This window comes from Scyliorhinus torazame, chromosome 10, assembly GCF_047496885.1.
Source record: "Scyliorhinus torazame isolate Kashiwa2021f chromosome 10, sScyTor2.1, whole genome shotgun sequence".
Lineage (NCBI taxonomy): Eukaryota > Metazoa > Chordata > Chondrichthyes > Carcharhiniformes > Scyliorhinidae > Scyliorhinus > Scyliorhinus torazame.
Genome location: NC_092716.1, coordinates 208,271,229 through 208,295,123, shown reverse-complemented (window position 1 = coordinate 208,295,123; position 23,895 = coordinate 208,271,229). Strand labels below are relative to the sequence as shown.

Below are 23,895 nucleotides of genomic sequence, written 5' to 3'. Positions count from 1 at the left end.
CTTTTCGATGGAGGGGTGCCGAATTTCCGAGGCATGGAGAGTGCGGGAAAAGAAGGCCACGGGCCTGCCCGCCTGGTTGAGGATGGCGGCCAGAGCTACGTCCGATGCATCGCTCTCGACCTGAAAGGGGAGGGACTCGTCGACCGTGCATCGTGGCCTTGGCGATGTCTGCCTTGATGCGGTTGAAGGCCTGATGGGCCTCAGCCGTCAGGGGAAAAACTGTGGACTGAATGAGTGGGCGGGCCTTGTCCGCATAATTAGGGACCCACTGGGCATAGTAGGAGAAAAACCCCAGGCATCGTTTCAGGGCCTTGGGGCAGTGGGGGAGGGGGAGTTCCATGAGGGGGCGCATGCAGTTGGGGTCGGGTCCTAGAACTCCATTTTGCACCACATAGCCAAGGATGGTTAAGCGGTTGGTGCGGAACACGCATTTCTCCTTATTGTACGTGAGGTTAAGGAGTTTGGCGGTCTGGAGGAGTTTTTGGAGGTTAGTGTCGTGTTTCTGCTGATCATGGCCGCAGATGGTAACGTTATCTAGGTACGGGAAGGTGGCCCGCAGTCCATACCGGTCAACCATTCGGTCCATCTCTCACTGGAAGACCGAGACCCCATTAGTGACGCCGAAGGGAACCCTAAGGAAGTGATAGAGGCGGTCATCTGCTTCGAACGCAGTGTATTGGCGGTCCTCCGGGTGGATGGGGAGCTGGTGGTAGGCGGACTTCAGGTCGACTGTGGAAAAGACCCGATACTGCGCAATCTGATTCACCATGTCAGAAGGGGCAGTACGGTAGCATTGTGGATAGCACAATTGCTTCACAGCTCCAGGGTCCCAGGTTCGATTCTGGCTTGGGTCACTGTCTGTGCGGAGTCTGCACATCCTCCCCGTGTGTGCGTGGGTTTCCTCCGGGTGCTCCGGTTTCCTCCCACAGTCCAAAGATGTGCAGGTTAGGTGGATTGGCCATGATAAATTGCCCTTAGTGTCCAAAATTGCCCTTAGTGTTGGGTGGGGTTACTGGGTTATGGGGATAGGGTGGAGGTGTTGACCTTGGGTAGGGTGCTCTTTCCAAGAGCCGGTGCAGACTCGATCGGCTGAATGGCCTCCTGCACTGTAAATTCTATGATAATCTATGATTATGCTTCTCCCAGTGTCTTTGAAAGGCCTGTGTCCAAGACCGCCATATCTACATCACCAGTCGCTTTCTCTTTAATTTTCTGGCACGTTGTTGCTTTTTACTTGCAAGTGCTTTCGATACTGGTTGGCTGGTGGGATGTGGTAGTTTGCACAGCCTTTTCTTCTTTTTCATTTTCTGGACACACTGAAGTATTCTAGGGCGCCCATTTCTGCAGCCTCATTAGCATACTGGATCACCTCGGTTTCTAGTGCCAGCATGGAGGATGGAACCATGTTTGATGGTCTCACCTCATCTCGGCTTGTTGGAGCATCAGTGACTTGCTCATCATCACTGGAGATTATTATAAATTCCGGCTTAGCTGATCCTAGCCCTGGGTCTTCCCGATCAAACCCATTGTCGGTGGAGCTGCATAATGATCTGGTCATTAGGTCGCCTTCAGAGTCAGTGTCAGAGTCGCCTAATAGTTCGACCTCCACATCACCGCACTCAGCTTCTTCATCAATGTCCTCCCACTCATCCTCTGTGTGGCCGACTGAAAATGAAATGAAATGAAAATCGCTTATTGTCACAAGTAGGCTTCAATGAAGTTACTGTGAAAAGCCCCTAGTCGCCACATTCCGGCATGTGTACGGGAAGGCTGCTTGGGAGTACGTCAGTGGAGCTGTTTCCAGAATTTGCGGTGGGCCATCTCATATCTCCGAGGCCAGTTTTTTTAAGATCGGTTCGATCATTTGCACCTCTGGTTCCCTTAATGGCTCATCATCTGTAGTATCAGCAGCCTTGAATTCTGCATGCGCTATCTCCAAACTCCCGCTCTCCACAGAGCACAGCGTGGTCCGGTTGTCCCCCGTGACCACCTCATCATAGCTTGCAGATCACCAGAGCCTTGTCTCTGGAGCCTCATCTGTGCTGCTGGAGAAGCGATGTACCAGCAACTCATATTGTTCATCATCCAGCTCGCCTTCATCATCGTCGGTAACCTCAAACAAATTTTCAGAGTAGTTGGCCTCGGATTCAGCATCATCGTCCGTCTTTTCACCTGAAAAATCTAACTTTGCATACGGGATTATTCATTTTTGAAATGGTGTGTCAAGTTCAAAATCAGCCTTTTGTTTGGCCGCCAAAGCTTGGCTCATAATTCCACCCTGTGGAACTTCAGTGGGACTGAAGAAGTTGAAGAACTGGCCTGTTTGGTCCCTTGTACTTTATGAAGTAACTCACCAAACGCTTCGATATGTCCAAACCAGAATCCTTTTATTGTGTCTCGTGGAAATCTGATATAGAGCACGTTATCATGGCGTCATGCTACTCCTCTGGAACTTAAACCTAGCACTGACCAATTACATGTACGCCTTATTACCCTCTCCTTCTGATGATGATGGCCCGATGTGCCTCTCTTTATATCCGGGTCCCAGATCACATGACCTTGGTCTGGAGACCGTATGGTGTGCCTGTACCGCCACCTGTTGGTTGGAGGTCTCACACCATCCAACTATATAGCTCATAGACATATCACCACAACTACCGATGTGCACCTGCATGAAAGAATTTCAAAAAGTTCCTTATCCCAGGACAGCGACTCTGCTTCCCAGGGACTGCTAGCTAGACCAAAAGGGTGGTGGTCAACGTGTCATTGAATAGCAAGGAGAAGTGGTTACATTCTCTCTTGTTGGAGATTGTCATTGTCTGGCACTTGTGTGACCAAGCCTGAATGTTGTCCAGCTCTTTCTGCATGTGGGCACAGACTGCCACATTACTTGTAGAATCGTGAATTGTACCGATTATTGCGGAATCATCAGCGAACATCCCCGCGTCTTACCTTATGGTGAAGGGAAGGCTATAATACAACAGCTGAAGGTGGTTGGGTCAGAATCATAGAATTTACAGGGCAGAAGAAGGCCATTTGGCCCATCGAGTCAGCACTGACCCTTGGAAAGAGCACCCCACTTAAGCCCACTTCCACCCTGTCCCCATAACCCATTAAGCCCACCCAATCTTTTTTTTGGACACGAGGGGCAATTTAGCATGGCCAATCCACCTAACCTGCACATCTTTGAACTGTGGGAGGAAACCGAAGCACCTGGAGGAAACTCACGCAGACACTGGGAGAACTTGCAGACTCTGCACAGACAGTGACCCAAGCCAGGAATCGAACCTGGGACACAGGAGCTGTGAAGCAACAGTGCCGCTCGCTTTTCTGAGGGTCTGAGGAACTCCTACAGAGTTTTCCTGGGGCTTTGATGATAGGCCTCCAGCTACAATTATCTTCCTTTGTGCTAGGAATGACTTAAACCAGTAATAGGGTTTCCTCCCCTGATTCCCATTGACTTCCGTTTTATCAGGCTCCATGATGCTACACTTGGTCAAATGCTGCCTATGTGCCAAGGCAGTCAGTCTCACCTCTCCTCTGTAATTCCTGCTGCTATTTTTTATATTTTTATGTTGTGTTAAATGTCGTCACAGCTTTAGAATAAATAATGGAAAGTTTCCTTCCATCAATGCCAGTTAAACAGTTTCTATGCAACTTATTTTACATGATATAAATAAACTCCACAAAATTAACCCTACCCTGAAGCTCTGCACTGGTTCATTTTCTTAGCAGACTTATCAGGCCAAAATGTTATACTCAGAAAAAGAGTATTATTTTTTAAATGTATTTTATTCCTAACATATTCAAAAGTACAAAAACAGAAATAAATCAAAGAACATTCTCCACATCTCACAGTTCACAGTTTGTGCAAGGTTTTCTCCCTATTCACCCCCTCTCCACCCCCCGTGACGAACAATTCCTCAAACAGGTCAGGAACAGTGTCCACTGTGTTTTAAAGCCCTCCGCTGATCCTCTCAATTCAAACTTTTTCTCCAGCCAGAGAAAGTCGTACAAGTCCCCCAGTCAGGCCGCCACCCCTGGTGGCGTTGTCGACTGCCATTTCAGCAGAATCCTTTGCTGGACAACTAGAGAGAAGAAGGCCACTGCATTGGCCATCCTCACCTTCATCTGCTCCGACATTTCCGACACCCCAAAAATAGCCACCATAGGGTCTGGTCCAGCCTCTACCGCACAATCTTTTAGAGTCCCAAACACTCCCTCCCAGTATCTCTCCAACTTCTCACAGTCCCAGCACATATGCGCATGATTTGCTCTCCTCGTCCACACTTCTCACACTCGTCTGCCACCCTCTGGAAGAACCCATTCATCCTCGGCCGAGTCATATGCACCCTATGAATCACCTTAAACTGAATCAAACTCATCCTCGTGCACGAGGAGGTCAAATTCACCCTACACATTGCCTCACTCCACACTCCCCATTCTATCTCACCCCGTAGCTCCTCTTCCCATTTCTCCTTAATCCCCACCACCTGCACTCTCCCTTGCTCCCCCAGCCACCCATATATATATCCCCAATTCTCCCTCCCCTTCCACATCCGAGAGCAGAAATCGCTCCAACAAGGTATACTCCCAACAGCTTGGGAAACCCTCTCCATTCCTTCCACGCAAAGTCCCTCACTTGCATATACCTGAATTTGCTTCCCTTCGGAAGCTCTACCCTCTCCCGCAGCTCTTCCAGATTTGCAAACCTCTCCTCCAAATATAGATCCCTCGCCTTCACCAGCCCCACCTCTCTCCATCTCCTACACATGCCATCCGTCTCCCCTGGCTTAAACCCGTGGTTCCCACACAGCGGTGTTAACACCGACATCCCCTCCATCCTAAAGTGTCTCCTCAACTAGTTCCACATCCTAATCGTGGACTGTACCACCGGGCTTTCTGTGTACCTCCTTGGTGCTAGCGGAAGCGCTGCCATTGCCATGGCCCTCAGGCTGAACCCCCTACAGGACTTCTCCACCATCCTAACACATTCTAACCCCGCTGCTTCCCACCACCGCCTCACCTTCTCCGCATTTGCCGCCCAATAGTAGTGCAGCAGATTTAGTAATGCCAACCCCCCTTTCTGCCTCTGTAGCAGCGCCTTTTTCACCCTAGTTACCTTCCACGCCCATATAAACTCCGAAATCGCTGCATCCAGTTTCCGGAAAAATGCCTTCAGAATGAAGATCGGGAGGGTCTGAAATACAAACCGGAACCTTGGCAGAACGTTCATTTTTGCCACCTGGACCCTCCCTAGCATGTCGGGTGTAACGTATCCCATCTCCTAAAGTCCTCCCTAACCTCCTCCACCAACTTTGTTAGGTTCCATTTATGCATCGTCGCCTGCTCCCCTGTCCTCAGACAAAGAGTATTTGACCTATTTGTGCATTTTTACTAGAATTGAATCAATAAACTTTAGTGCAAATCCAAAACAGTTGACCTCATTTTGCAGATGTGTGAAAGAATCTTTACTCTGTTATAAAGTTGTCCAAGTATGGAAATTGCAGAGTGATGCCAGATAATGGCTTTACGTCCCTTACAGCGATTTGTAGAATACAGAAAGCAGCAAAGAGAGCTGGACTCGGAGACTGCACGAAGCAATACCTTATAAAGGGAGGTTAACTGGTATGATGCACTTGATAAAAAGCGTGTGAGCCATTACAGAGAATAATCATCAGCCCAGGACATTCCATATATTGCTGATTGGATTAATTTACAGCCCAAAACTTATTTTTTATTGCTTTGCTTTGTTTCCCCAGGGTGCCTCAGAATTGCACTGCTAACTATAACCTTACCATATATGAGAGAGATGGAGATATTCTTAGATGTCATTATGGACTACAGGCAAGGCATGAATGCGCCCACTGTACCCAGCAGCCATTCTTGATGTTGGATCAGGTAGTTCAGCCATCTTTCTAATTCTTTGGTGTAAATAATTCTTTTGCAATATTTCTTCATTTAAAAAAAATTCTGACAGCATAATAAAAGTTAAATATATGCTATGTTACTCACATTACCGCAATTATTTATTTTTATTTCCTTGACTGTGCTTTTCCCATATGCCCAAACAATGCACCAGAAGACATTTGGAAGCTACAAAACTATTTTATTATTTTTCAAGATAATAAATAAATGCAATCATTGAGCGAGATTGGAACAAAACATTTACTTCACATTTCTGTGTAGTCCGTTCACAGTAGTTTCACAAGAAGAGTGCACAGGCCATGATTTTCTGTGGATTAAAATGAATAGCCCACAAGTAACTGCATGAAGCTCTCTCCTCTAAGAACATGGATTTTGCCATCAAGTGTTTTACCTTCAGCAAGAGTGTGACTGTAAGCTTTCAAACATTAGCACATAATCTAGTCCAGTACCGAGGGGAGTGCTGCTGTTGGACATGTTCTCCTTGAACTAAAGCCCTGCCTACATGTTCCTTGGGCATTAACAATCCAATGACACTATTTGAAGAAGAGCAAGAAATTATTCCAGTATTCCGGCAGCATTCCTCCCTTAAACAGTGCCACAAGTGCACTCATCTCATTGCTGCTTTGGGATGTTAGTGGCGCAGAACAGCTGTCACCTACAAAACTATCATACACACCATGAGGAATTAAGTATGTGAAGTTGGTGGTGCACCTATAACATCCTAGAATCCCTACAGTGCAGAAGGAGGCCATTCAGCCTATCCAGTTTGCACCGCTCCTCCGAAAAAGCACCCTACCTAGGCCAATAACCCTGCCCTATCCCACTAACCCCACCTAGCCTTTGGACATGAAGGGACAATTTTAGCATAGCCGTTCTATCTAACTTACACATCTTTGAACTGTATGAGGAAACCGGAGCTCCCGGGGGGAACCCAAGCAGACATGGGGAGAATGTGCAAACTCCAGTCACCCAAGGTCGGAATCGAACCTGGATTCCCTGATGCTGTGAGGCAGCAGTGCTCACCATTGTGTCACTGTGCCGCCCCAGAAGGAGTTCAGTTCCCTCATCAGCAGGAATTCAGTTCCATTTTCATGTTTAGGTGTCATTCAAAGTTGAGCTATCCAGTGCTCAATAAATGTCAGTGGGTAGCTTGCTGAATTGGGAATGTGAAAATCCCAGTGGCTCCATGGGTGTGCTGAACCTGAAGGCGAGGAGCTGATGTAGGCTATCCAATGACAAGCAGTATTTTTATGGGACTAGGAAGAACATCCATGCAAAGATTCATCCTGAAAATTGTTCAAGTCATTTTTGGATTGAGCTCCAGCAGATCCTTTACAGACTACTTGCAAGGCTGCCCAAAAGTTAGGAAAAATGGATGCAAGACTTAGAACATAGAACATAGAACAATACAGCGCAGTACAGGCCCTTCGGCCCACGATGTTGCACCGAAACAAAAGCCATCTAACCTACACTATGCCATTATCATCCATATGTTTATCCAATAAACTTTTAAATGCCCTCAATGTTGGCGAGTTCACTACTGTAGCAGGTAGGGCATTCCACGGCCTCACTACTCTTTGCGTAAAGAACCTACCTCTGGTGTCATCTTGAAAATTTAAAATCAAGTCCCAAATTTTGCATGAGACTATGATTTGAATTTGCAATCAACCTCCTGTTTGTTTTGGGTGCGAGTACTGGGTCCCCGCTTACAGCTACACAAAGATTGCATCAGGTCAACTTTAAACCGCTTGAAATAAAATTAATTTTGATTTGATTTTTTTTTTTGTTTTGTTGCAATATTATACTTGTATTGCCAGTGTCAATGAAGGAATGTAATTTCAGCACACAATTCTGCCTTCTGACGAAAGTTAACTCTATTCTCGAGTTTCATACAGTCGGGATATTGTGTGTGTTAGAGGAGACCACAGCAAACCTTTATTTCAACATATTAAGGAGGTGAAGAGGAGAAAGACCATGTTAATAGTTACTGAAGTATTTTTGCAGGAAAACTGTGTCCTTCAATACAATGGACATGGGACCTATGGCACATACAGCATAGAACTGATAGTTGAAGACTACCCAAGAGAAACCATCCTCTTGATGCACAGTGATGGCAGACAGATCTTGCACTCTGCTTTTGAAGAAGCTTCCTCCACATCGTTCAATCAAAGCACTAAAGCCTTGAGCTCCATTCCAATGCAATTTGTGGTAATTGGTAAGCAATCTTTCCAATTTATTCCCCTCCCCTCTATAACACAGACTGACTTTTATTGAGCCACAAGGAGGAGGTGCACCCAACCCGAGATCTACTCTGTCTCCTACAGACACAGCAGAGGTCAGAAGCAGGACTTGGCTGTTTGTTCTTCTTCCCAGCCCAGTATTGCTGATGTCAATTAAGACACCCTGGCTAATTTAACGGTTGATTGAACTTGGGATCCTCTGCTCTCTATTGCTTAGACTAGAGTTATATCCAATGAGCCAATGGCAACTCAGTAAGTCAAGTTTTTAAAAAAGGATGTGGTTTTCTGAAAAAGTATTTTAAACAGCTTGATTATTGTGAAATGTAGAGAAAATCTAACATTGAACAAGAACTGACACATTCCATTGCATATATTATTGCTGTTGTTGATGGCAAGGTCCCAAACACTGACAGATTGATAACACAAATTTGCTCTTAATGAGGTCCAACACTGGAAGGTTTTTCAGCATCAACCAATGCAGGAAAGTGTAGCACTCACACTACAATGGGCCCACCACTTGTATATTCATGTTGTCCTATAGGTACAGTACTATCTGGGTGGACTGACTGGACCTAATAGTGTGAGGGAACTGGACTAACAATAGTGAAGATGCATTCAGCAACACAAATTGCTGTCTGGGAGAAGTTAACACTGGAAATTAGTGAGATTAATCTTATTATACAGCATTTGATTTCATTGCATCAAATGCTTTCCTTCACTCTTTTAATAGAGGCAGTAACTTGTTGTGGTTACTTCTTAAAATAACAGAGAGAAGAATCCCATGTGAATGTTAAGCATTCTTACAATAATATTGTTCATCATCATTTCCAAATTCTACTTAGCTTGACAGTGTGAGGAGACTGAGTAAACATCAGCAATGATAGGGACATTGGGAACAACAGTGACCTTGTGATATATTTTATGTAATGTACTCTGAACTTGTGTAACCATCTATCAATTGTTGCAGTGGACAGGGCAATATCAGAATGTGCATTTGGAATATTTCGTCCTGTGTTTATTCATCCAACACCTCCAAATGGAGCAAGAATACCTGCTTCACTTGATGATAAGGTTACCTTTACAATAAGGGCCATCAGTCTCAATGAAAGGTATAACTTTTTAATTGTTAATTATATCGATCATCTATTAGCTTTGACATTGTCACCTGTAAAGTTTACAACCTCATGACCACTGACTTCAGTCAGCAATTGTTTGATGAATGTAACAGTTAACAGGCACATGACTTTTTGTTGAGATTTCCAGCTACTTCCAACTAGAGGACAATGATCATCGGGTGCCAGGATCATCACTCAGATGCTCTTAAATACCCAGTGGGTAGATTGAGTATTACACTGCATCAGTTCTTTTAATCAAAAACTTCAAGGGTTATCATAGAATTTACAGTGCAGAAGGAGGCCATTCGGCCCATCGAGTCTGCACCGGCTCTTGGAAAGAGCACCCTATCCAAGCTCAACACCTCCACCCTATCCCCATAACCCAGTAACCCCACCCAACACTAAGGGCAATTTTGGACACTAAGGGCAATTTATCATGGCCAATCCACCTAACCTGCACATCTTTGGACTGTGGGAGGAAACCGGAGCACCCGGAGGAAACCCACGCACACACGGGGAGGATGTGCAGACTCCGCACAGACAGTGACCCAAGCTGGAATCGAACCTGGGATTCTGGAGCTGTGAAGCAATTGTGCTATCCACAATGCTACCGTGCTGCCCAGGTTGGGAGCCATTTATGCAGGACTGATGTTACCTGTTCCTCAGGCTGCTTAAAATGTATTTTTGAATCTGCTGATGAAACTCCACTAATAGTATTGGTTGAAATGTCTGTTTCCTAGGCTGTTCTATTGTCCGTGGGGCAAAGTTTAGAGATGTGCAAGGCAGGTTTTGTACACAGAAGGCGGTGAGTGCCTGGAATGTGTTGCCAGGGAGGTTGTGGAAGCAATGGCATTCAAAAGGCATCTTGACAAATACATGGATAGGATGGGTATAGAGGGATACGGCACAATGAAGTGCTGAGGGTTTTGACCAAGGTTGGTATCATGACTGGTACAGGCTTGAAGGGCCAAAGAGCCTGTTTCTGTGCTGTATTGTTCTTTGTTCTATTGCAATGCCACCATGATACCTGTTGGGAAAAGAATATATTAGGCTAAAGATTTATCCATAGGACCACAAAATCTGTCGCTTGGTTGTACAAAATTTGGCTATTACTGAAAAGAGAGACTTGCTGCTGAAGCTGTTAATTTTTTGCTCATCTGGACAAATGAAAGAATGCCAAATTTCAAACAATCACAACAATCCATGACACAGCATTTCCATGGAAAAAGCAGTGAAGAGCTATAAGCTCCACATCATCAGGGTAATTTAGAAAAGGCGCAAGGCTTGAATATATTCCTTTTGTTTGCAGAGAATGGATCCCTGGTTGTGAATGTAGTGAGAAACAACATACCTGAGGCACATCTCTCACAATACTACCCATTCAAAATAACACATTTACTATTACTTTCTCATTTATGTTACCTTTAAATCACTGAGTAGTTGATACAAAGTGTGACTTGTGGTGTGAGTGGGTTGCAGGCTTCATTTTGAATTATAGGTGAGCTCACAAATTGGTCACACAATTTTACTTATGTGTTAACCTTGATAATATTAAAAGAAAAGTAAATGCATTAACTTGTCATTGCAGAGGGACAGGGGAGAGTGAAACATCATAAACTGTGCTTTTGTGTTCTATAGTGCCTCATTTAGGCCTTGTCACAAGGGCAACGTCGTATAAAAATAGTTAAGTCTAGCTGCAACTCTACAGAGCACAGACTGCACCAGGAGTACAGGGTTGTTCTCCTTATTTTAGGAGGGAGATACTTGCATTGTAAACAGTTCAGAAAAGGTTCGCTATTCTGATTTCAGGGAATGGGAAAGAGGAAAGGTTTAGTGGTTTGAGCATATAGGTGGCACAGTGGTTAGCACTGCTGCCTCACCGCGTCAGGGACACGGGTTCGATTCCCTGCTTGGGTAACTGTATGTGTGGAGTCTGCACTTTCTCCCCGTGTCTGCGTGTTTCCTCTGGGTGCTCTGGTTTCCTCCCACAAGTCCTGAAAGACGTGCTGTTAGGTGAACTGGACATTCTGAATTCTCCCTCCGTGTACCTGAACAGGCGCCGTAATGTGGCGACTAGGGGCTTTTCATAGTAACTTCATTGCAGTGTTAATGTAAGCCTACTTGCGACACTAATAAAGATGATTATTATTATATATTCAATGGGGTTTAGAAGTTTGAGAAGTGATCTTATTTATATATAGAACAGTACAGCACAGTACAAGCCCTTCGGCCCACGATGTTGTGCTGGCCATTTATCCTAATCGAAGATCAACCTAACCTATACCTCCTCTTCAATTTACTGCTGTCCATGTGCCTGTCTAAGAGTTGCATAAATGTCCCTATTGACTCTGACTCAACCACCTCTGCTGGCAATGCATTCCACGCACCAACCACTCTGTGTAAAGAACCTACCTCTGACATCTCCCCTTTCCTTCCTCCAATCACCTTAAAATTATGTCCCCTCGTAATAGTCATTTCCACCCTGGTGGAAAAGTCTGGCTATTCACTCTATCCATGCCTCTCATCACCTTGTATACCTCTATCAAGTCACCTCTCTTCCTTCTTTGCTCCAGTGAGAAAAGCCCTAGCTCCCTCAATCTTTCTTCATGAGACATGACCTCCAGTCCAGGCAGCATCCTGGTAAATCTCCTCTGCACCCTCTCCAAAGCATCCACATCCTTCCTGTAATGAGGTGACCAGAACTGGACACAATATTCCAAGTGTGGTCTAACCAGGGTTTTATAAAGCTGCAGCAAAACCTCGCGGCTCTTCAACTCAATCCCCCTGTTAATGAAAGCCAACACACCATATGCTTTCTTAACAACCCTATCAACCTGGGTGGCCACTTTGAGGGATCTATGTACGTGGACCCCAAGATCCCTCTGTTCCTCCACACTTCCAGGAATCCTGCCTTTAACCCTGTATTCAGCATTCAAATTCGACCTTCCAAAATGAATCACTTCACATTTATCTAGGTTGAACTCCATCTCATTTCTCAGACCAGCTCTGCATCCATTTATACTAATCTAATTATCCGATGTAACATTCTCAGGGGGCTTGACAGGTTAAATGGAGAGAGGGTGTTTCCCCTCGGGAAGGAATCTAGAACTAGGGGATCATTTAAAAAGAAGGGGTCTCTTATTTAAAACGTTTTTAAAGAGGAATTTATTTTCTCAGAGGGTCATTTAACCTTTTGAATTCTCTTCCACAGACAACAGGACAGGCTGTGTCACCAAATACTTTCAAGGCTGGGTTAGACAGATTTTTGATCGACAAGTGAGTGAAGGATTATGGGGCACAGGCAGGCGTGTGGAGTTACGGTCTCATTTCGATCAGCCATAATCTTATTGAACAGCGGGGCAGGCTCAATGGATCAAATGGCCTGCTCCTCCTATTTTTTGTGAGGTTATGATCATTACAAGAGAGTAAAAGATGACAGTAATCATCTTTCCTCCCTTCCTCTGCTGAAGGCTGAGTGTTGCCATGGAAACTGGCATTGCAATAAATTTCCCAGGTGGGCACTCTATTATGGACCTGGTGAGTGAGGGATCACGGCTGAGACTGATCCTGTACTCACTGTGCAGCAGTGATCACTGGATAGTGAGCTGGAGTAGAACCCATGTAAAATCTTCCCTCTCTTACCCAATGTACTTAGATTGGTTAATCCACCATGTCCTTGATATTGCACCTGGAATTATCTTGGTTCATTTTCTTTTAATTTAAATGGTTGAGATCACAAGGTCTTTTTGTGATTCAATATCATTACATTCTGTTTGCATTACCGGAGGCCCAGATACATCGCTGATCAGAAGAATTCAGTGAGAGTAGGAAGGCCATTCAGTCAATCAAACTCAATTCATCCAAAGCCGATTCTATCATGGCTTTTCTTCCCTTCTGCATTATAAGATGAACTTTGATTATTATCCGCCCATTAACTCTGACATTCTCATCACTTTAAGAGATCTTGCCTTCATTGCCCTGTAGTGTTTCATAAAGGAAAACAATTTTAAATATTGAGGGTTTCTTTTTCTAATTGTTTGTCAGAGTCACAGCCTTCACAGTCGTGAGTCCCCATGGATTACACAAATCAGATACTTGGAGTGTCAATGATGACAGATCTTTGGCGGCAAATGTTTCTTGGTCAGTAGGAGTTTACGATGCTCCGAAACAGGTTCCAGTGTGCTTTCTCTCAATAACTTCATCAGGGTAAGGAATAATCAGATCTGCAGCAACTTCTGATCATGACACAAGTGAGGAGCCATCATCAGATTCACACATTTTTTGGTTTTCTGTCAGATTCCATGTATGATTACATGTAATTATTGAGTATAAATATGACACGAAGAAGTTTTAAAAATACTCCGTTCAGTAAAATCAGGACATTGAGTATGTGTCTTAAGTTAAACAATTATTTGCTTCAGCTAGTGGGAATTTATACGTATAAAATTCTAACTATTATAAATTTAGAAATTTATATTATTGCAATAAAATTGTGGAAACATAGCTTTCAAGAAAAATTAAAACTAAGATTCTTTTTTTTTTAATGTTTATTAAAGACTTTTTAACACAATTTTTCACCCTTACAAACAATAACCCGCCCCCCCCCCCCCCCGTAACAAAATAGAAAGAAAACGCACATAGCAAGATATATACATGGTAAAACGATATGTTACATAGCTTTGTACACTGGCTCCCTCCCGTACATGCCAGTTTCCCAAATCTTTCATGTGTTCACTTGCTCAAACACCCGCTAGGCAAACACCCCTGCCCCCCCCCCCCCTTCACAGGACATCCCCCCCCCCCCCCCCCCCGGGTTGCTGCTGCTGCTGACCGACCTCCGCGAGATAGTCTAGGAATGCTTGCCACCGCCTGTAGAACCCCTGCGCAGACCCCCTCAAGGCAAACTTTATCCTCTCCAGCTTAATGAACCCAGCCATATCATTTATCCAGGCCTCCACGCTGGGGGGCTTTGCCTCCTTCCACATTAGTAAGATCCTGCGCCGGGCTACTAGGGACGCAAAGGCCAGAAAGCCGGCCTCTTTCGCCTCCTGCGCTCCAGGCTCGTCCACTACTCCAAATATTGCCAGGCCCCCAGCTTGGCTTGACCCGGACTTTCACCTCCTGAGATATTGTTCCCGCCACTCCTCCAGAACCCCTCCAGTGCTGGTCATGACCAAAACATATGGACATGGTTCGCCGGACTCCCTGAGCACCTTCCACATCTGTCCTCTACCCCAAAAAACCTACTCAACCTCGCCCCCGTCAAGTGCGCTCTGTGAACCACCTTAAATTGTATCAGGCTGAGCCTGGCACACGAGGAGGAGGAATTAACCCTACCTAGAGCATCAGCACATAACCCCTCCTCAATCTCCTCCCCCAGCTCCTCCTCCCATTTACCCTTCAACTCCTCAACCAGCGCTTCCCCCTCTTTCATCTCCTGGTATATTGCCGACACCTTGCCCTCCCCGACCCATACACCCGAGGTCACCCTGTCTTGAATTTCCTGTGCCGGGAGCAACGGGAATTCCCTCACCTGCCGCCTCGCAAACGCCCTCACCTGCATGTATCTAAAAGCATTTCCCGGGGGTATCTCAAACTTCTCCTCTAGTGCCCCTAGGCTCGCAAACGTCCCATCAATGAACAGGTCCCTCATTCTTCTAATCCCCGCCCGATGCCAGCTCTGAAACCCCCCGTCCATCCTCCCCGGGACAAACCGGTGATTACCCCTGATCGGGGACCACACCGAGGCTCCCATTGCACCCCTGTGCCGTCTCCACTGGCCCCAGATCTTTAGCGTTGCCGCTACCACCGGACTAGTGGTGTACTTTGACGGCGAGAGCGGCAGCAGTGCCGTCACCAGCGCCCCCAAGCTCGTTCCTTTACAGGACGCCATCTCCAACCTCTTCCATGCCGCCCCTTCTCCCTCCATCACCCACTTACGGATCATCGCCACATTTGCTGCCCAGTAGTAGCTCCCTAGGTTCGGCAGCGCCAACCCTCCTCGGTCCCTGCTGCGTTCCAGAAACCCTCTCCTTACCCTTGGGGTCCTATTCGCCCACACAAACCCCATAATACTCCTGCCTACTCTCTTAAAAAGGCCTTGGTGATCACGATGGGAAGGCACTGAAACACAAAAAGAAACCTCGGTAGGACCACCATTTTGACCGACTGCACTCTACCCGCTTGCGAGAGCGGTAACATGTCCCATCTTTTGAAGTCCTCCTCCATTTACTCCACCAACCTCGTCAGATTCAGTTTATGCAGGGCCCCCCAACACCTGGCTATCTGGATCCCCAGGTACCGAAAGCTCCCCTCCGCCCTCCTCAGCGGTAGCTCGCCTATCCCCCTTTCTTGCTCCCTGCCTGTACTACAAAAAGCTCACTCTTCCCTACATTGAGCTTATAGCCTGAAAAATCCCCAAACTCCCTTAAAGTCTGCATGACCTCCACCATCCCCCCCACTGGATCCGCCACATACAGCAACAGGTCATCCGCATAAAGCGACACTCGATGCTCTTCTCCCCCTCGGACCACCCCCCTCCATTTCCTAGACTCCCTCAATGATATGGCCAAGGGTTCAATCGCCAATGCAAACAGCAGGGGGGATAGGGGGCACCCCTGCCTCGTTCCTTGGTACAGCCGAAAATACTCCGACCTCCGCCGATTCGTCACCACACTCGCCACCGGGGCTCTGTAAAGGAGCTTAACCCAACTAATAAACCCTCTCCCGAACCCAAACCTACGCAGCACTTCCCAGAGGTACTCCCACTCTACTCGGTCAAAGGCCTTCTCCGCGTCCATAGCTGCCACTATCGCCGCCTCTCCCTCCACCGATGGCATCATTATCACGTTTAAGAGCCGCCGCACATTGGTGTTTTGTTGCCTGCCCTTTACAAATCCCGTCTGGTCCTCGTGGATCACCCCCGGGGCACAGTCCTCAATTCTCGTAGCCAGCACTTTTGCCAGCAACTTAGCATCCACATTGAGGAGCGAGATCGGCCTGTACGATCCACATTGCAGTGGGTCCTTGACCCGCTTTAGGATCAAAGAAATCGTCGCCTCCGACATTGTCGGGGGCAGGGTCCCTTCCTCCCTTGCCTCATTAAAAGGTCCTCACTAGTAGTGGGGCCAACAGGTCTACGTACTTCCTGTAGAGCTCCACCGGGAACCCATCCGGTCCCAGGGCCTTCCCTGCCTGCATGCTCCCCAAACCCTTGCTCAGCTCCTCCAATCCAATTGGTGCCCCCAAACCAGCCACCTCTTGCTCCTCCACCCTCGGGAATCTCAATTGGTCTAGGAATCGTCTCATCCCCTCTTCCCCCGCTGGGGGCTGGGATCTGTACAGCTCCTCATAGAAGGCCTTGAATGCCTCATTTATTTTCGTCGCACTCCGCACAGTGGCTCCCCTTCCATCCTTGACACCCCCTATTTCCCTCGCTGCCATCCTCTTGCGGAGCTGGTGTGCCAGCATCCGACTCACCTTCTCCCCATACTCGTAGGTCGCCCCCTGCGCCTTCCTCCACTGTGCCTCTGCCTTCCCTGTGGTCAACAGATCAAACTCCATCTGGAGACGTCGCCTTTCCCCAAGTAATCCCTCCTCAGGGGCCTCTGCGTATCTCCTGTCCACTCTCAAAATCTTCCCCACTAACCTCTCCCTTTCCATGCCCTCTATCTTCTCCCTATGAGCCCTAATGGAGATTAGCTCTCCCCTGATCACCACCTTCAGCGCCTCCCATACCACCCCCACCCGCACCTCCCCGTTGTCGTTGACCTCCAAGTACCTTTCGATGCACCCCCTCACCCTCCCACATACCACCTCATCTGCCAGCAGTCCCACATCCAACTGCGACAGCGGGCGTTGGTCCCTCTCCTCTCCCAACTCCAGTTCTACCCTGTGCGGGGCGTGATCTGAAACGGCTATGGCCGAATACTCCGTTCCCTGCACTTTCGGGATCAGCGCCCTGCCCAGAACAAAAAAAATCTATCCGGGAGTAGGCTTTGTGGACGTGGGAGAAAAAAGAAAATTCCCTGGCCTGCGGCCTGGCAAACCTCCATGGGTCCACTCCTCCCCCCCCCCCCCCCCCCCCCCCCCAATCTGATCCATAAACCCCCTAAGCACCTTGGCCGCCGCCGGCCTCTTTCCAGTCCTCAATCTGGAGCGATCCAGTGCTGAGTCCAACACCATATCGAAATCCCTGCCCATTATCAGGCCTCCTACCTCCAGGTCCTGAATGCGCCCTAACATGCGCTTCATGAATCTGGCATCATCCCAGTTCGGGGCGTATACATTTACCAATACCACCCACGTCCCCTGCAGCTTACCGCTCACCATCACATATCGCCCTCCGTTGTCCACTACGGACACTACGGCGTGCCTCAAACGACACACGCTTCCCCACCAATATTGCCACCCCTCTATTCTTCGAGTCTAGCCGCGAATGGAATACCTGTCCTACCCACACCTTTCTTAACCTGACCTAATCCGCCACCTTCAAATGTGTCTCTTGGAGCATGACCATGTCGGCCTTCAGTCCCTTTAAGTGCGCAAACACTCGGGCCCTCTTTACCGGCCCATTCAGACCCCTCACATTCCACCGGATTGGGGGGGCTCCCCTCCCCCGCCGACTAGCCATCTCCTTTTCTAGGCCAGTCCCGTGTCCGCGCCACCCTCACCCTCCGGTCCCCAAGCCAGGAGACCCCCGCTCTGACCACCTCTTCTGTGTCCCATTCCCCTTCGGCCAGTGCAGCAGCAACCCGTTTCCCCCCCCCCCCCCCCCCCAGACCCGTATCTAGCTTTTTTGCTCCCCCCATATCACTCCCATAAGTCAGCTGACACCTGCTGACCCCTGCTTCCCCCGCTGTCCCATTGACCTCCCCGTGTGGGAATCTCCCAATCTGTGTGCGTTCTTCCATTCCCCCTCCCGCCTTTCTTCCCTAGCGCGGGAAAAAAAATGCGCTTTCCTAAGCCTACCCCGCCCCCTCTGGCGCAGCTCCTGTCGCGGCGTTGTCTCTTTTCCCCCATCGCAATCCCCCTCTCTCCCCCAGCCCATGTAACATTTCCTGTGCGTGCTTAACACCCTATATACAACAACCTTCAAACATCGAACATCCCCCCCCACCCTCACAAACCCTCAGTTTGAGTCCAACTTTTCGGTTTGAATAAAGGTCCACGCCTCTTCAGGCGTTTCAAAATAATGGTGCTGATCCTTGAATGTGACCCACAATCGCGCTGGCTGCAGCATTCCAAATCTCACTCCTTTCTGGTGCAACACCGCCTTGGCCCGGTTGAAACCCGTTCTCCTCTTTGTAACCTCCGTGCTCCAGTCCGGGTATATTCGGATCACCGCATTGTCCCATATGCTGCTCCGCTCCTTCCTGGCCCATTTAAAGACCCTCTCTCTGTCCGTGAAACGGTGAAACCTCACCACAATCGCCCTTGGCGGCTCGTTACCCTTGGGCCTCCTCGCCAGCACCCGGTGTGCCCCATCCAGCTCCAGAGGCCTCGAACGGGCCTCCGCGCCCATCATCGCCTCGAGCATCGTGCTCGCATATGCCCCAGCATCGGCTCCCTCCACTCCTTCAGGGAGACCCAGGATCCGCAAGTTCTTTCTCCTCGACCTGTTCTCCAGGTCTTCGAATCTTCCCGCCCACCTCTTGTGCAGCGCCTCGTGCTCCTCCACTCTCACCGCCAGGCCTAAGATCTCGTCCTCATTCTCAATGACTCTTTTCTGCACCTCCTGGATCTTTACCTCGTGGGCCTTCTGGGTCATCCCTAGTCCTTCAATCGCTGACAACATAGGCGCCAGCATCTCCTTCCGCAGCTCCTCGAAGCAGCGCTTGATGAACTCGTGCAGCTCCGGCCCGCATTCCGCTTTGTCCCCGGCCGCTGCCATTTTGATTTTTTTCCCTCGCTTCTCCCGCTGCTCCAATGCCATTTTTTTGGCCGTTTCACTTCTGGTCCGGTCCATAAAAGGTGAAGGGGGACCTTGCTCTTCCCTTCCCCACGGATCGTAGTCAAAAAAATTCCAGTTGGGGCTCCTCTAAAGAGCCTGAAAGTCCGTGATAGCGGGAGCTGCCGAATCGTGTGGAACCGGGAGTGGCTAAAACTAAGATTCTTGCACAACCCCCAACCCTTATCCTCTTCGCCTCCTCATCCTCTATGGTCTTCCTTCCCACACTCTCCCCACCCTACTTCCAGCTACTAACGTCCCCCACCCCCACCCAAAAAATCCTTACCCTGTAACCTCATGTCAGTCTATAATTTAATAGCCCTTCTACCTTTGGGCTGGTAAATCCGGTAACTTAATTATCCTGAAACACTTGTTGCTCCTTGGATTAATTTCTTACCCAGGCCACAATGTAGTCGATTTTTCATAATCCCAGTAAGCTTGTTTAAAGGAGGAATGTTAGACAGGACACCAGGAAAACTCCATGCTCTTTCTCAAATAATGCCATGGGATCTTCAACATCCATCTAAACTACAGGATGTTTTACTGTCTTATCTGAAGTGCAGCATCTGGGCGGCATGGTGGCACAGTGGTTAAGCACTGCTGCCTCAAGCTCCAGGGACCCGGGTTCAATTCCGGCCTCGGATGACTGTCTGTGTGGAGTTTGCATTTTCTCCCCGTCTCTGCGTGGGTTTCCTCCGGGTGCTCCGGTTTCCTCCTACAGTCCAAATATGTGCAGATTAGGTGGATTTGCCATGATCAATTACCCCTTAGTATCCAGGGATGGTGGAACTATCAGTTTGCGAAGTTTGGGTGAGGGTGTGGGCCTAGGTTGGGTGCTCTTTCAGAGGGTCAGTGCAGACCCGATGGGCCGAATGGCTTCCTTCTGCATTTCAGGGCTTCTATGATTCTATGAAAGTGTTAAAAATGGAGTTGAGGATAGGGTATGGGGTTTCTGTGAATCTCTGAGGTACTGGTTCCTCCAATGGATGTACTGACTGCCCTGTGGAAGTTAAAGTGGGGCAGAGAGAAAAGTTATATTTTTGATAAATTAACTAACTGCAAAGTTCAGTGTTTTTGCTGAGTCTCCAAAAGAAAAACATCCTGTTTGTTCATTTTTCTTTAATTCAGGCTCCAATCAGAACCACAATGCATCTGGATTGTGCTAAGTAAGTATTTCCGAGCCACTCATTTTAATAGGCCTAGTAATTTGTTTTCTCATTCCGATGTGAAAAGAAATTCATTGTCTCTAAATGCGTGTTGTTGTTCTGTGCGAGTAAATCTTCAGGTCCACAGCTGGCTATCTCATTGCCTTTAGTATGAAATCGGACTTTAAAAATGCAAAAACTCTTAAAACAAACACATTTAAAATAAATATTGGATGAGATTTTCAGAACCTCATTTTAAACAAACATCTTTCCTTTTGAAGAAATTACATTTATAATCATCCTATGTATTTATAATTTCCGTTCGGTATTGCTTCTGAGTGTTCAAGTTATTTTGTGAGTGTCATGGGGAGTGTGGGCAGGCTGAAAATTAAAGTAGAAATAAGACTTCAAAACTATTAGCACAGTTGCATGACAGCTCCAGGGTCCCAGGTGCGATTCCAGGCTTAGGTCACTGTCTGTGCAGAGTCTGCACGTTCTCCCCGTGTCTACATGGATTTCCTCCGGGTGCTCCGGTTTCCTCCCACAGTTCAAAGATGTGCAGGTTAGGTGGATTGGCCATGCTAAATTGCCCTTAGGTTAGGTGGGGTTACTGGTTTACGGGGATAGGGTGGAGGTGTAGGCTTAAGTGGGGTGCTCTTTCCAGGAATCGGTGCAGACTCGATGGGCCGAATGGCCTCCTTCTACACTGTAAATTCTATGATCAGCCACTCCATTAAAATAGCACCATTAATTAACAAGCTTCTAGATTTGAGCTTTCGTCTGTGCCGAGCTTAACACCCTTCACTCGTCTCTGACTTAGTGAGAAGAATAATAAGCTATTCATGATCAATAATCAATAACTCCAATGCAACTTGTACAATTGTTGAACATCAGGTAAGAACAGGAATCTGCCCCTTATAGTGAAATCAAGCATGAAATGAACTTTATGGTCATTCATTTTCTGTCCTAGGCTTTGGCATGTTACCCATTCGCTGTCTCAGTATAAAACATGAATGTTTGGCCTGGCCACATGCTTCAGAAAGTACATTTGTATGGTAATGGTCACCACTTTTTTCCCCAGGCCTGCTTACCCTCCCTCTTCCTGAGATAGCTATGATTTTTATTTATTTGCTTGGAAACTGCTTTCAACACATGAATGCGGATTCCCAGTGGCTCCCAGTGCTGCCTAATATCCCATATCCTGATGTGCTCCAGAAAGCAAAAAACAATGGGAGTTTGATCGGATTGAAGCCATCCCAGCACTGAGAATCCATGGAGATCTTCAGAACCTACCTGAGTATCCGACTCGAATCATGCCAACTATTTCTGGAGCTTTTGTGCGTGATTTGAACAATGTAGGATTTGACAAAAAAACAAACAAATGGAGTACGCTCTGGCTTACGCCAATGTTGCAAACAAACATAGAACTGTACAGTACAGGCCCTTCGGCCCACGATGTTGCGCCGAACTAGTCTGAAACTAAGATCAAATCAACCTACTCCCAATCATTCTAGTGCACTCCATATGCCTATCCAATAACCGCTTGAAAGTTCCCAAAGTGTCCGACTCCACTACCGTAGTTGGGAGTGCGTTCCACGCCCCAATCACTCTCTGAGTAAAGAACCTACCTCTGACATCCCTCCTATATCTTCCACCATGAACCTTATAGTTATGCCCTCTTGTAACAGCTCCATCTACCGGAGGAAAAAGTCGCTGAACGTCCACTCTATCTATCCCTCTCATCATCTTATACACCTCAATTAAGTCACCTCTCATCCTCCTTCTCTCCAATGAGAAAAGCCCTAGCTCCCTCAACTTTTCCTCATAAGACCTACCCTCCAATCCAGGCAGCATCCTGGTAAATCTCCTTTGCGCCCTTTCCAATGCTTCCAAAAGATCTGGTGAGTGATCCAACTGTTAGATCCAAGGATTCGACCTACCTCGAAAACAGTGGTCTACATTCAACAGGATCCACACGCTATATGCAAAGCTATCACAGCTCATCCATAAATAGAATTTCAAGGACAGCACCTGGCAGTGGCCATTCCTCTGTACAAATGTGGCCTATGAAAACTTTCCACAGGATTCAAGACAATCCACCTAACAACATAGCTGTGACTTGGCTGTTCGACTTGGATTTGTAAAGCTGCAGGATGTCATATGCAAAGGAAGAAGAAGAATTGTATTGAATTATCAATGAAGAAACTATGGGGCTGCAAGTGGTGAATGTTGGGTGTTTTATTCTTTGTTGTGGGCACTCTCTGAACAAGAGTTTGAACTTGTTCCACTGATTGTGTATTTAAGTAAAGCAGTTAGGTGACCTATGCTGCAGTTAGATAGAATGTTACAATCCCAGGACATTCAGAATGTTACAATCCTAGGGTATTTTTCTTTTTAAAAAAAAATATATTTTATTCAAAATTTTTGGCCAACCATAACAGTACATTGTGTATCTTTTACACAGTAATATAACAATATAAATAACAATGGCCAGTTTTTTAAACAAGAAATAAATAATATATAAACAACATCAAAATTAAAAAACAAAACTAAATGGCAACTGCGTTGTCCCAAATAAATACTCTCCAAAAATACAATTCAGCAGTCCAGTATACAATTACCTATAACAACAACCTATACATTTATACTTATACACTAACATCCCTGAGTGTCCTTCTGGTTCCTCCCCCCCCCCCCCCCCCCCTGGGTTGCTGCTGTTGTCTTCTTCTTTTCCATTCCCTCTATCTTTCTGTGAGGTATTCGACGAACGGTTGCCACCGCCTGGTGAACCCTTGAGCCGATCCCCTTAGGACGAACTTAATCCGTTCCAGCTTTATAAACCCTGCCATGTCATTTATCCACGTCTCCACACCCGGGGGCTTGGCTTCCTTCCACATCAACAGTATCCTGCGCCGGGCTACTAGGGACGCAAAGGCCACAACATCAGCCTCTTTCGCCTCCTGCACTCCCGGCTCTTCTGCAACCCCGAATATAGCCAACCTCCAGCTTGGTTCGACCTGGACCCCCACCACCTTCGAAAGCACCTTTGTCACCCCAACCCAAAACCCCTGTAGTGCCGGACATGACCAGAACATGTGGGTGTGATTCGCTGGGCTTCTCGACCATCTCGCACACCTATCCTCTACTCCAAAAAATTTACTGAGCCGTGCTCCAGTCATATGCGCCCTGTGTAACACCTTAAATTGTATCAGGCTTAGCCTGGCACACGAGGACGATGAGTTTACCCTACTTAGGGCATCAGCCCACAGCCCCTCCTCAATCTCCTCCCCCAGCTCTTCTTCCCATTTCCCTTTCAGCTCATCTACCATAATCTCCCCCTCGTCCCTCATTTCCCTATATATGTCTGATACCTTACCGTCCCCCACCCATGTCTTTGAGATCACTCTATCCTGCACCTCCTGCGTCGGGAGCTGCGGGAATTCCCTCACCTGTTGCCTCGCAAAAGCCCTCAGTTGCATATACCGGAATGCATTCCCTTGGGGCAACCCATATTTTTC

The 23,895-nt window shown here is 47.3% G+C and overlaps 1 protein-coding gene across 2 annotated transcripts in view; it reads left to right on the top strand.

Moving 5' to 3' along the window:
* Positions 1–23,895, top strand: part of LOC140384543 (uncharacterized) — a 246,255-nt gene that overhangs the window by 28,396 nt on the left and 193,964 nt on the right. For both annotated transcript variants that reach the window (XM_072466336.1, XM_072466335.1), the window contains 5 exons: positions 5,763–5,901; positions 7,933–8,143; positions 9,136–9,277; positions 13,328–13,489; positions 20,361–20,398. In XM_072466336.1, the coding sequence (XP_072322437.1) occupies positions 5,763–5,901; positions 7,933–8,143; positions 9,136–9,277; positions 13,328–13,489; positions 20,361–20,398 (692 nt within the window). The remainder of the gene's footprint in view (positions 1–5,762; positions 5,902–7,932; positions 8,144–9,135; positions 9,278–13,327; positions 13,490–20,360; positions 20,399–23,895) is intronic.